The sequence below is a fragment of the Olea europaea genome, unplaced genomic scaffold (genome assembly GCF_002742605.1).
Source record: "Olea europaea var. sylvestris unplaced genomic scaffold, O_europaea_v1 scaffold130, whole genome shotgun sequence".
NCBI classification, from domain to species: domain Eukaryota; kingdom Viridiplantae; phylum Streptophyta; class Magnoliopsida; order Lamiales; family Oleaceae; genus Olea; species Olea europaea.
In genome coordinates, this window is record NW_019230465.1 from 265,990 (window position 1) to 279,432 (window position 13,443).

At 38.9% G+C, this 13,443-nt stretch overlaps 1 protein-coding gene across 1 annotated transcript; it reads right to left on the minus strand.

Moving 5' to 3' along the window:
• Positions 1 to 6,169: 6,169 nt before the first annotated feature.
• LOC111374820 lies at positions 6,170 to 7,539 on the minus strand. Its single transcript, XM_022997559.1, has 3 exons — positions 7,213 to 7,539; positions 6,968 to 7,071; positions 6,170 to 6,917 (listed from the first exon to the last, which is right to left on the minus strand). The coding sequence occupies exons 1-3, from the start codon at positions 7,537 to 7,539 to the stop codon at positions 6,170 to 6,172; spliced, it is 1,179 nt and encodes a 392-aa protein (XP_022853327.1).
• Between the last annotated feature and the right edge of the window lie 5,904 nt (positions 7,540 to 13,443).

Sequence of the window (13,443 nt, forward strand, 5' to 3'; positions counted from 1 at the left end):
TAACAAAGAAAAATCACATCAAAGGCAATTTTCTCATTTTTCACGATGTGTCGAAATTTACCAAAATTTGGCAGGTTGATTGGAAACGGCCTGCGAAATTGGACTAGGGGCATAAACCCGAGATCACGTGATTTTAGCCAAATTCCTTCGTTTGGGCCTCCGAATAATTAATTTCCGTATTAATTATGTCAAGTTGAGAAAGTGCTGGACAGAAAATTAACAAAAAAAAAACCGCACTAGGGGCAATTTTGTCATTTGTCGTGACGATATCGAAATGGGCCGAAATTTGGCAAGTTGATTGGAAATGGCCATTGAAATTGGACTCAGAGCACAGACCCGGGATCACGGGATTTTAGCCAAATTCCTTTGTTCGGGACTCCGAATAGTTAATTTCCGTATTAATTATGTCAGGTTGAAGAAGTGTTGGGCACAAAATTAACAAAAAAAATCGCACCAGGGGCAATTTTGTTATTTGTCGCGATGGTGTCGAAATGGGCCAAAATTTGGCAGGTTGATTGGAAACGGCCCACGAAATTGGACTCAAAGCACAGACCCGAGATCACGGGATTTTAGCTAAACTCCTTCGTTTGGGCCTCCAAATAATTAATTTTTGTATTAATTATGTCAGGTTGAAGAAGTGCTGGCCAGAAAAAAAAAAAAAAGAAGAGACCGCACCAGGGGCAATTTTGTCATTTGTCGTGACGGCGTCGGAATGGGCCGAAATTTGGCAGGCTGATTGGAAACAGCCCTCGAAATTGGACATGGGACACAGATTTGAGATCACAGGATTTTAGATAAACTCCTTCATTTGGGCTTTTGAATAATTAATTTCCTTATCAATTATGTCAGGTTGAAGAAGTGCTGGACAAAAAATTAATAAAGAAAAATCGCACCAGGGGCAATTTTGTCATTTTTGCGATGGTGTAGGAATGGTCCGAAATTTGGCAGGTTGATTGGAAACGGCCCACAAAATTGGACTCGGAGCACAGACCCGGGATCACGGGATTTCAGCCATACTCCTCCATTTAGGCCTCCGAATAATTAATTTCCATATTAATATTGTCGGGTTGAAAAAGTGCTGGACAGAAAATTAACAAAGAAAAACTGCACCAGGGGCAATTTTATCATTTGTTGTGACGGTGTCGGAATGGGTCGAGATTTGGCCGGCTGATAGGAAACGGCCCGCGAAATTGGACCTAGAACACAGACATGGGATCACGGGATTTTAGCCAAACTCCTACGTTTAGGCCTCCGAATAATTAATTTCCGTATTAATTATGTCGGGTTGAAGAAGTGCTGGACAGAAAATTAACAAAGATAAACCAGGGGCGATTTTGTCATTTGTCGTGACGGTGTCGGAATGGGCCGAAATTTGGCAGGTTGATTAGAAAAGACCCGCAAAATTGGAGTCGGGGCTCAGACCCGGGATGACAGGATTTTACCCAAATTCCTTTGTTTGGGCCTCCAAATAATTAACTTCCTTATTAATTATGTCAGGTTGAAGAAGTGTTGGATGGAAAATTAACAAAGAAAAACCGCACCTGGGGCAATTTTGTCATTTATCGCGATGGTGTCAAAATGGGTCGAAATTTGGCAGGTTACTTGGAAACGGCCCGCGAAATTGGTCTCCGGACACAGATCCGGGATCATGGGATTTTAGTAAAATTCCTTTGTTTGGGCCTTCGATTAATTAATTTTCGTATTAATTATGTTAGGTTGAAGAAGTGCTAGACAGAATATTAACAAAGAAAAATCGCACCATGGGCAATTTTGTCATTTGTCGCGACGGTGTCGAAATGGGCCAAAATTTGGCTGGTTGATTAGAAATGGCCCTTGAAACTGGACTTGGGGCATAGACTCGGGATCACGAGATTTTAGCCAAAATCCTTCATTTGGGCCTCCGAATAATTAATTTCTATATTAATTATTCAGGTTGAAGAAGTGCTGGCCTGAAAATTAACAAAAAAATCGCACCATGGGCAATTTTGTCATTTGTCGCGACGGTGTCAGAATGGGCCAAATTTGGCAGGTTGATTGGAAATAGCCCACGAAATTGGACTCAGAGCACAAACCCGAGATGACGGGATTTTAGCCAAACTCCTTCGTTTGGGCCTACGAATAATTAATTTTCGTATTAATTATGTCAGGTTAAAAAAGTGCTGGACAGAAAATTAACAAAGAAAAACCGCACCTGGGGCAATTTTGTCATTTATCGCGATGGTGTCAAAATGGGTCGAAATTTGGCAGGTTACTTGGAAACGGCCCGCGAAATTGGTCTTCGGACACAGATCCGGGATCACGGGATTTTAACGAAATTCCTTTGTTTGGGCCTTCGATTAATTAATTTCCGTATTAATTATGTTAGGTTGAAGAAGTGCTGGACAGAAAATTAACAGAGAAAAATCGCACCATGGGCAATTTTGTCATTTGTCGCGACGGTGTCGAAATGGGCCAAAATTTGGCTGGTTGATTAGAAATGGCCCTTGAAACTGGACTTGGGGCATAGACTCGGGATCACGAGATTTTAGCCAAAATCCTTCATTTGGGCCTCCGAATAATTAATTTCTATATTAATTATTCAGGTTGAAGAAGTGCTGGCCTGAAAATTAACAAAAAAATCGCACCATGGGCAATTTTGTCATTTGTCGCGACGGTGTCAGAATGGGCCAAATTTGGCAGTTGATTGGAAATGGCCCATGAAATTGGACTCAGAGCACAAACCCGAGATCACGAGATTTTAGCCAAACTCCTTCATTTGGGCCTCCGAATAATTAATTTTCGTATTAATTATGTCAGGTTGAAAAAGTGCTGGACAGAAAATTAACAAAGAAAAATCACACCAGGGGCAATTTTGTCATTTGTCGCGACGGTATCGGAATGGGCCGAAATTTGGCAAGTTGATTGGAAATGGCCCTTGAAATTGGACTCAGAGCACAAACCCGGGATCACGGGATTTTAGCCAAATTCCTTTGTTTGGGCCTCCGAATAATTAATTTCCGTATTAATTATGTCAGGTTGAAGAAGTGCTGGACAAAAAATTTACAAAGAAAAACCGAACTAGGGGCGATTTTGTCATTTGTCGTGGTTTATTATGGTTTAGGTAAAGCATCTATGTCCAACTAAATCAACCTATCAAAAGTAGGAAACAACTTATTTAATCATAATGTCAAACTCAATTCTAGTGCGCTTGTAATATCAAATTTTTACAAGGTTGAGCTTCAATTAGTGTAGCATGCATCCTATCCACAGTTCATAAGTGAACACTAAATCTCAAATCAAATCATCATTGTCTGCCAGATTGTCTAACCCACACAAGCACACATATGAACAAAAGAGATTTTTTTTAAATTTAATATCTATATATATATATATTTTCAAACAAACACACAAAAACATATCACCCCCAAACTTAAAACTGACACTGTCCTCAATTTCATAAAGCATAAATAAACACATAAAGGGGGTAGGGAAGAAAAAAAGGAAGGTACTCCCCAAATTTTTCTGTTGAATGTGTGAGGCACTATGTGTAATGGCTGGATAATATTTTCATCATACTTTCTCTTGGATCTATGTTGGTTTGAGTGTTCCACGATGTCATATTCCTAAAAAATAAAATTTGACTAATGAAATACAGGGAACAAGGGTTTACTTAGCTCAAACAATCAAAATAACCAAAAATAAATTAAAGGGCCTGAGGGCATAAAAGATATGGGTGATGACTCCTAGAAATTTAAACGTGCCTAAATCTAATGCAACCCAGTAAACAAAACAAAACTGTATGCTATGCGATACAATAAGCAAAATAAAAAAGTTTGAAAATTGGGTTGCCTCCCATTAAGCGCTTCTTTTAAGTCATTAGCTGGACTTTGTGCTGCTATTATTCTGGTACAGCTAGGTCAAGGCTCTCTTTAGCGGTGGGGAAATCTTCCACGTAGTGCTTGATACGTTGGCCATTTACTTTGAAGTTTCCCTTTGTTGGATGGTGTAATTCAACTGTGCCATAGGGAAACACTTGAGAGACCGTGAAAGGGCCTGACCATCTAGATTTCAATTTTCCTGGAAATAGTTTAAGTCTGGAATTGTATAAAAGCACTTGATCTCCCACTCAAAAAATTCTTTGCCTGATGTTCTTGTCATGCCATTGCATCGTCCTTTCCTTGTAAATGGCTGCATTCTCATATGCTTCTCTTCTGAATTCTTCCAATTCATGTAGCTGCAGTATTCTTATTTCTCCAGCCTTTTCGAGGTCCATGTTTAACTGCTTCAATGCCCAGTATGCTCTATGTTCAAACTCCACTGGTAGGTGACATGCTTTTCCAAAGACTAGTCGATATGGGGACATCCCAATAGGTGTCTTGTACGCAGTACGATATGCCCATAAAGCATCGTCTAATTTCTTTGATCAATCATTGCGAGATGCATTCACAGTGAGCTCCAGAATTCTTTTCAACTGTCTGTTCGAGGTTTCTACCTATCCACTTGTCTGAGGGTGGTAAGGAGTGGCAATTCGATGTTGTACCCCGTACTTATGTAGCACTGCCTGGAATAATCAATTGCGAAAATGAGTTCCACCATCACTGATTATGGCCCTAGGTGATCCATAGCGGTTAAAGATGTTTTTCTTTATGAAGTCCACCACTACTCTCGCGTCATTTGTAGGCAATGCTTTGGCTTCTACCCATTTAGAGACATAATCCACTGCCACTAGGATGTACAGATTGTTGTAAGATGATGGAAAGGTACCATAAAATCAATCCCCCAGACATCAAATATTTCCACCTCCAAAACGTTGTTAAATGGCATCTCGTGACGCGCTGATATGTTACCTGTTCTTTGACATTTATCACATGATCTGCAAAAACTGTGGCAATCCTTGAATAATGTAGGCCAAAAGAAACAACATTGAAGCACCTTTGCTGCTATTTTAGTGGGGCCAAAGTGTCCTCCATAAGCCGATGCATGAACCCGTGAAATGATAGGTTTCATCTCATCCTCTGGCACACATCTCCTAATGATCTGGTCTGCCCCTCTTCTATATAAATTTGGATCATCCCAATAATAAAATTTCGCTTCATGAATCAACTTCTTTTTCTAGTGATAGGTGAGATCAGGATCCATATAGCCACTAGCTAAGTAATTAACAATGTCTGCATACCATGCAGCCTTTTCTATCTGCAATAACTACTCATCTGGGAAGACCTCATTAATATCCACATCATTTGAATCACAGAGTTGCTCTAGCCTTGATAAATGATCTGCTACCTAATTTTCTGTACCCTTTTTGTCGCGAATTTCAATGTCAAACTCTTGCAGTAACAAAACCCATCGAATCAGCTTGGGTTTAGCATCCTTCTTCTCAAACATATATTTCAATGCTGCATGGTCAGTGTAGACTATCACCTTTGAACCAATCAGATAGGAACGAAATTTGTCAAAGGCAAAGACCATTTCTAGCATCTCTTTTTCCGTTGTTGCGTAGTTGATCTGAGCATTCGTCAAGGTTTTGCTGGCATAGTAGATTACATGTAACACTTTGCCTTTACGTTGGCCAAGCATCGCTCCCACTGCAAAATCACTAGCATCACATATAAGTTCGAAAGGTAGATCCCAATCAGGTGCTACTATTACAGATGCCGAAGTTAACTTTTTCTTTCAAAGTGTTAAAGGCATTGAAGCACTCATCAGAAAAGTGAAATGGCACATCCTTCTCCAATAGATTACACAAAGGTTTTGTAATTTTTGAGAAATCTTTAATGAACCTTCTGTAAAACCCTACATGTCCTAAGAAGCTCTTGATCCCCTTAACTGAATTAGGAGGCTGTAATTTTTCAATCACTTGTATTTTGGCTTTGTCAACTTCAATTCCCTTTGAGGAAATCCTGTGGCCCAGCACTATCCCCTCTCTTACCATGAAATGACATTTTTCCCAATTTAGCACTAGGTTCTTCTCTTCACATCTTTGCAATACAAGAGTCAACCGATCCAAGCAATCATCGAATGAATCTCCAAACACAAAAAAATCATCCATGAATACCTCATTGTATTTTTCCACCATATCAGAAAATATGGCCATCATGCACCTTTGAAAGGTTGCGGGTGCACTGCATAAACCAAAAGGCATCCTTCTAAACGCAAAAGTTCCATAGGGACATGTGAAGGTTGTTTTCTCCTAGTCTTCTGGAGCAATAACTATTTGATTGCACCCAGAATATCTATCCAGAAAGCAGTAATGAGAATGACCGGCCAACCTCTCTAACATTTGATCAATGAATGGCAATGGAAAATGATCCTTTCTGGTTGCGTTGTTTAGCTTTCTGTAATCCATACATACTCTCCACCCTGTTACTAACAGTGTTGGTATCAGCTCGTTGTTCTCGATCTTCTCCATTGTGATTCCACCCTTTTTTGGCACAACATGAACTGGGCTCACCCATGAACTATCAGAGATTGGATAGATAATAACTGTATCCAACAATTTCAACACTTCTTTTCGCACTACTTCTTTCAAGGTTGGATTTAATCTACGTTGTGCTTCCACTGATGGCTTTGATCCATCATCCATTAAAATCTTATGCATACAAAGTGTTGGACTTATTCCTCTAATGTCAGCTATTGTCCATCCAATTGCCGTTTTGTGCTGCTTGAGTACCTCCAACAATTTATTCTCCTCTTCCATTGTCATATCATTTGTAATGATTACTGGAAGTGTTGTAGATTCTCCTAAATATGCATAACGGAGATGTGAAGGCAAGGGCTTTAGTTCAAGAGTGGGTACCTTTTCTACTGAAGGTACTTGGGGTGAAGGATTGTCACCAAGACATTCATACTGCCAATGTCTTCTTCCTATTGGTTGCTTCGCTAAATTGACAATACATTCAGTTTTTTCTGCACTTGCTGCTCCAGATTGTGTAATTTTTCTTCACAAAGAATTTTTTGATGCTCTGTCTCAAATGTATCTACCACCAACTTTCCAAGAACGTCTACTTGGCAGCAGGTGTCTGAAGTCAGTGGATGTTTCATCGCCTTAAACATGTTGAATATGACTTGCTCATTGTCCACCCGAAGAATCATCTATCCATCATAAACATCAATCAGCACTCTTTTGGTAGCCAAGAAGGGTCTTCCTAAGATTAGAGGGATGTTTGAATCTTCATCCATGTCCAAAATGATGAAATCAGCCGGAAAAATAAATTTATCAACTTTGACTAGCACATCTTCAATAATCCCCTTCGGTCGTTTGATCGATCTGTCGGCCAATTGCAAAGAGATGGTTGTAGGTTTTGCTTCTCCTAATCCAAGAGACTTGTAAACAGAGAGGGGCATCAAATTAACACTGGCACCTAAATCACATAACGAATGCTCAAAATAGTTAGAACCAATAGTGCAAGGTATCGTAAAACTCCCTGGGTCATTTAGTTTAGGAGGTAGCTTTTTCAATAGAATTGCACTGCACTCCTCGTTTAGACAGACAGTCTCATGTTCTTTCATCTTCCTTTTGTTAGACAGAATCTCCTTCAAGAATTTTGCATAACTGGGCATTTGGGCTATTGCATCTGCGAACGGAATATTGATGTGCAGTTTCTTGAAAATCTCCACAAACTTTGCAAACTATTTGTCCAACTTCTTTCTCTGTAACCTTTGAGGGAAGGGAATTGGTGGCACATAAGCTTTCACGGGGGTGGGTGCTCTCACTGTGGATGTTTCTTTCCTTTTATCCTCCTCGTTAGTTGGTTGTTCAGACTCTACTTTTGTCCCAGCCTCTTCATCCATTATTTCTTTGTCTTTTGTATTTGTTCTCTTCACATGTATCTCTGGAAGTTGCACTCTACTTCTAGTTGTAATAGCTTGCACTTGCTCCTTTGGATTGACCATTGTGTTGCCTGGCAACGTCCTTTGTGGGCGTTCTGCAAGCTGTTGAGCTATTTGACCAATTTGAGTTTCCAACTTCTTAATAGATGCTTGCTGATTCTAAAAGTTAGTGTCAATCTATTGGAACACCTTGTCTGTCTTCTGCATGTACTGGTTGAACATCTTCCCCAAATTTGGTCTTTTCTCTGGCTGGTTATTGTTTGAACTGCTCCCTTGCTGATTATTCGACCATCTGAAGTTTGGGTGTTGTCTTCATCCTGGGTTAAATGTCGGTGAAAAGAGATTAAAATTTCGAGAGCCATTTTGAATGAAGTTGATTTGTTCCTCTAGAAAGCCTAAAGATGTGCAATTTTCTATTAGATGATTAGCTCCGCAGTTTTCACACGATGGACCGGCTATCACTGCATGTGCTCCTTTTGTTTGTGACTTCACCAATAACTCCACTTGTTTTATCAATGCTGCTATTTGGGCGTTGGTCGACGCTGAGCTGTCTACTTTGTCTATTCCCATTGCTTTTGGAGGCACCACTCTTTCTGATGAAATCATGGAATGAGTTGTAGCAATCAACTCAAAGAGATCCATACATTGTTGGACTGATTTCCCTATGATCGATCTGCCTGCAGAGGAATCTACTTGAGATTTGGATAATGATGAAAGTCCCATGTAGAAATACTGCACTTGATTTCAAATAGTGATCCCATGATTTGGACACTTCCTCATCAACTCCTTAAACATATTCCATGCTTCTTGATAGCTCTCCCCATCTCTCTGTTGAAAAGTTTGAATTTCCAGTCTGATTTTCGCTACCTTAGCTGGTGGAAAGAACTTATTGCAGAATTTCCTAGTCAATTCCTCCCATGTGGTAATGCTTCTATCCGGTTCAGCATCTAGCCATTCCAATGCTGCATCTCTTAGTGTATATGGGAATAATCGCAGCTTGATGGCATCCTCATTAACCCCGGGAGCATGACAATTCTGGCAATTTCGGAGAAACCTTGAGATATGCATGTTTGGATTCTCATGAGGTAACCCGTAGAATTGCAGAGTGTTGCTCATCAAATTAATCCAATCAGCTCGTATTTGAAAGTTGTTTACCCCAAATTCTGGATATACTATGCTGGACCGCGCGAGTGCTGCTATAGGCGTAAAAAACATAGACACTGGCAAGTCCCCTTCATTTACTTCTCTTTGCTCTTACTGTTGATTTCTCGTGGCCATTTGTCCAATTGGCTGTATAGGGATAGGGTTATTTAAATTGTCAGCCATTTAATGCTGATGTTTTTGTTTGTGTTCCCTGCGTCTTCGTCTGAAGGTACGTTCTATTTTCGAATCAAACGGTTCAAGATCTTTGTCTTGGGCACGGAGCATACAACGAACACTCTTTTCTTTTTCTTTTTTGTAAATAAAAGAAAATAAATAAGTATAAAAATTTAAAATTTAAAATAGAAAAAATAGATTAAGACTAAAAGTAATAGTCCCCGGCAACGGCGCCAAAAACTTGTTGTCAATTTTATCCCGCAAGTGGACGGATCGTAACAAGTAGTAAAGTGGACCTTTTGAGTCCGGATTATCGTTCCCACGAGGACTATATTTTAGTACTTAATTTATTATTCCTAACTTCTATTTAATGAAAATAAATAAATAAATAGAAATTGAATGTGATTTTTAAATCTAAATACTAGAAATTTTGTGAGTGCAACAGAAAATTAGTGAGAATTCAATTAATAAATGGGAATTAGGGCGGAACAATTTCACCTATTGATCACATTTATTTCTAATATCGAGATTCATAAACTAAAGTAATGTTCGGTCGAATTCTTCTATTATATTCAACTTACCCCTCTCGAGTTCTCGTTGAGCCTATTTAATTAGTTCAATTCCTTATCTCTATGCGAATTAAATTTAATTAAACAAAATAACAGTTCTAAAAATTCCTAGATGACCGCAGCAATTAATATAGGTATCTCTACACGTTATATTAATTTACCGAATTTTAATATGTGGTCTAAACAAGAATCCGCATCTCTATGTAATTATTGTTCACAAAATTATTGAATAATTTGCCAAATAATTCAAAGCATTAGAAATATAATTAAAATTCACACATAAGATATAAAAGAACAAGAATCTCAAATAGAAGAAATAAAGGTCCCAAATCAGTTACATTATTCGCCCTAAAATAAATTTAGCTAAACATATTAATGAAAGAAAAGCAAGATAAATTCATGGAAGACATCACCCGATTTATTGACGGAACGTGATTAAAGTTTTGGCACGTGAATCTCCGTCTTCTGTTGTCTTTTCTTTTATTTTTGTCTCCTGCGTCCTAGGGCTGGACAAAACTCCCGAACCGAACCGACCAAACCGAACCCGACGGTTCTTCTCAAGTTAAATACCCGAACGGGTATTTGAATCAGGAACCGACGGGTATGGTTCGGTTCTCGGTTCTAGGCCAAGACCCGAAGAACCGAATAAGAATCGAATCTTTGTAATTTTTTTAATTAATTTATTTTAAATAAGTAAATTATTTTATTTTTTCTAAATAAATTTGTTAACTAGTAAATTTAGTTCAAACCACAAAATATGATTTTCCTATTTCTAATATTCATTTCAAAATCAACTTAATCAAATTGACCTCAATTTTATCCAAATCTGTTATTCTACTGTAGTGTCGTTTCTACCGGAGAAAATTGAATTAAAACTCTACAACATCTTTCTTAATTATTTGAGCTCGTTATCTTTCTCTTTCTGTGATTTTAATAATCAAAATTATGAAGAATTCAGCAAAGAGAGACGTGAAACACATAAGATTGAACTACGTTATTTTGTAAGAGCTAATATTAAATATATCATTAATTAATTTAACGTAACTTTGTATATATTAAAAAATTTAATTATAATACGGAACCGAATAGAACCGAACCGGACCGAACTGAACCGAATAGAACCGAACCCGAACGGTTCCATAATTAAATTTGGACCCGACGGTTCCACTTACTAAATACCCGAAAATTTCGGGTCGGTTCGGTTCTCGTTAGAACCGAACCGAACCGGACCATGTCCAGCCCTACTGCGTCCCTCTCTTTTGTAATTCCAGCAACCAACTTCCCAAAGCTGCCGTGTGGAATATATGTATGTATATGAATTATGGCAGTCAAAATTTGAATCCCAAGAACTCCCCAAAACTGATGTTTTATGCGTATAGCTATTTAATTCAGCGAAAGGCAGCCTACAATTTCCTCTTCTCCGTTTCCTGTGCTATTATTAGAGCCGCAATAATTTACTCCCTAAAGCTGCAGTCCAATTTTCTCCCAGCCGGCTGTCCCTCTCAATTCTGACGCAGAAATTTATTTTCCCCAAAAAACTCTCTCCCAACGTTTTCTGTTGGTTGGTATGTATATATATATTATATATAAAAAAACCTAGGGCCACCCTAGTTGACCAAGAGAAGGATTCTCTCTCCAATTTCTTGGCTTGTAAGTGTTTTTCTATATAAAATAACTTAGCCTCTGCCTTTGTTGACTAAAGAAAACTCTAAAAAGACTCCAATTGCCTCATAATTATTCTTCAAGTCATTCCACTTCTAAGTTAATGCAATGTAGTCCTTGAGTTCCTCCATCGTGCAATCAACGTCCTCTTCAATTTTTCAAGTGTTGAATTTGGTCTTCAATATTGCATCCACTAGCCAATTTGTTCTTCATCCTTTTCCATTTGCTCCAAATGAGTCCATCACTAAAAACAAACTAAAATTAACTTAAGTTAAATAGAAATTAATAATTTGATGACATAAAAGCTTAATAAAATGGTCTAAAAAAGTGCATAATTTGTACTCATCACACAGACCCGGGATCACGGGATTTTAGTCAAATTCTTTCATTCGGGCCTCCGAATAATTAATTTCCTTATTAATTATGTCAAGTTGAAGAAGTGTGGGACAGAAAATTAACAAAGCAAAACCGCACCAGGGCTAATTTTTTCATTTTTCGCGACGGTGTCGGAATGGGTAGAAATTCGGCAGGTTGATTGGAAACGGCCAGCGAAATTGGACTCAGAGTACAGACCCAAGATCACGGGATTTTAGAGAACTTCTTCGTTTGGGCCTCCGAATAATTAATTTCCGTATTAATTATGTCAGTTTGAAGAAGTGTTGGACAGAAAATTAACAAAGAAAAACCGCACCGGGGGCAATTTTGTCATTTGTCACGACGGTGTCGGAATGGGCCGAACTTTGGCAGGTTGATTGGAAACGGCCTGCGAAATTGGACTCGGGGCACAGATCCAGGATCATGGGATTTTAGCCAAATTCCATCGTTTGGGCCTCCAAATAATTAATTTCCTTATTAATTATGTCAGGTTGAAGAAGTGCTGGACAGAAAATTAACAAAAAAAAACTGCACCAAGGGCAATTTTGTCATTTGTCGTGATGGTGTCGGAATGTGCTGAAATTTGGCTGGTCGATTTGAAACGGCCCGAGAAATTGGACACGGGGCAAAGACCCGAGATCACGGGATTTTAGCCAAATTCCTTCGTTTATGCCTCTGAATAATTAATTTTCCTATTAATTACGTCAGGTTGAAGAAGTGTTGGACAGAAAAATAACAAAGAAAAACCGCACCCGGGGCAATTTTGTCATTTTTCATGACGGTGTCGAAATGGGCCGAAATTTAACAGGTTGATTGGAAACGGCCTACGAAATTGGACTCAGGCACAGAGCCGGGATCACGGGATTTTAGCTAAATTCTTTCGTTTGGGCCTCCGAATAATTAATTTCCTTATAATCTCAGGTTCAAGAAGTGTTGGAAAGAAAATTAACAAAGAAAAATCGTACCAGGAGCAATTTTGTCATTTGTTGCAACGGTGTTGAAATCGGCCGAAATTTGGCAGGTTGTTGGAAACGGCTCGCGAAATTGGACTCGGGGCACAGACCCGGGATCACATGATTTTTGTCAAATTCTTTCGTTTGGGCCTCCGAATAATTAATTTCCTTATTAATTATGTCAGGTTGAAGAAGTGTGGGATAGAAAATTAACAAAGAAAAATCGCACCAGGGGTAATTTTTTCATTTTTCGCGACGGTGTCGGAATGGGTAGAAATTCAGCAGGTTGATTGGAAGTGGCCCGCGAAATTGGACTCAGAGTACAGACCCGGGATCAAGGGATTTTAGCCAAACTCCTTCGTTTGGACCTTTGAATAATTAATTTCCGTGTTAATTATGTTAGTTTGAAGAAGTGTTGGACAGAAAATTAACAAAGAAAAATCGCACCGGGGGCAATTTTGTCAATTGTTGCGATGGTGTCGAAATCGGCCGAAATTTGGCTGGTTGATTGGAAACGGCCCATGAAATTGGACTCGGGATACACACCCGGGATCACGGGATTTTAGCCAAATTCCTTTGTTTGGGCCTCCGAATAATTAATTTCCTTATTAATTATGTTAGGTTGAAGAAGTGGTGGACTGAAAATTAAGAAAGCAAAACCGCACCAGGGGTAATTTTGTCATTTTTCATGATGGTGTCGGAATGGGCCGAAATTTGGCAGGTTGATTGAAAACGGCCCGCGAAATTGGACTCGGAGT

What these genes read in the sequence shown, in the direction of transcription:
- LOC111374820 (XM_022997559.1), bottom strand. Translation starts at nt 7,539, where the DNA reads ATGCCCAGTTATGCAAAATTCTTGAAGGAGATTCTGTCTAACAAAAGG. An exon ending in CGAAGGGGATTATTGAAGAT is followed by an intron (nt 7,072 to 7,212) that starts GTGCTAGTCAAA and finishes TATGATGGATAG; the next exon opens with ATGATTCTTCGGGTGGACAA. An exon ending in CAAGTAGACGTTCTTGGAAA is followed by an intron (nt 6,918 to 6,967) that starts GTTGGTGGTAGA and finishes TTCTTTGTGAAG; the next exon opens with AAAAATTACACAATCTGGAG.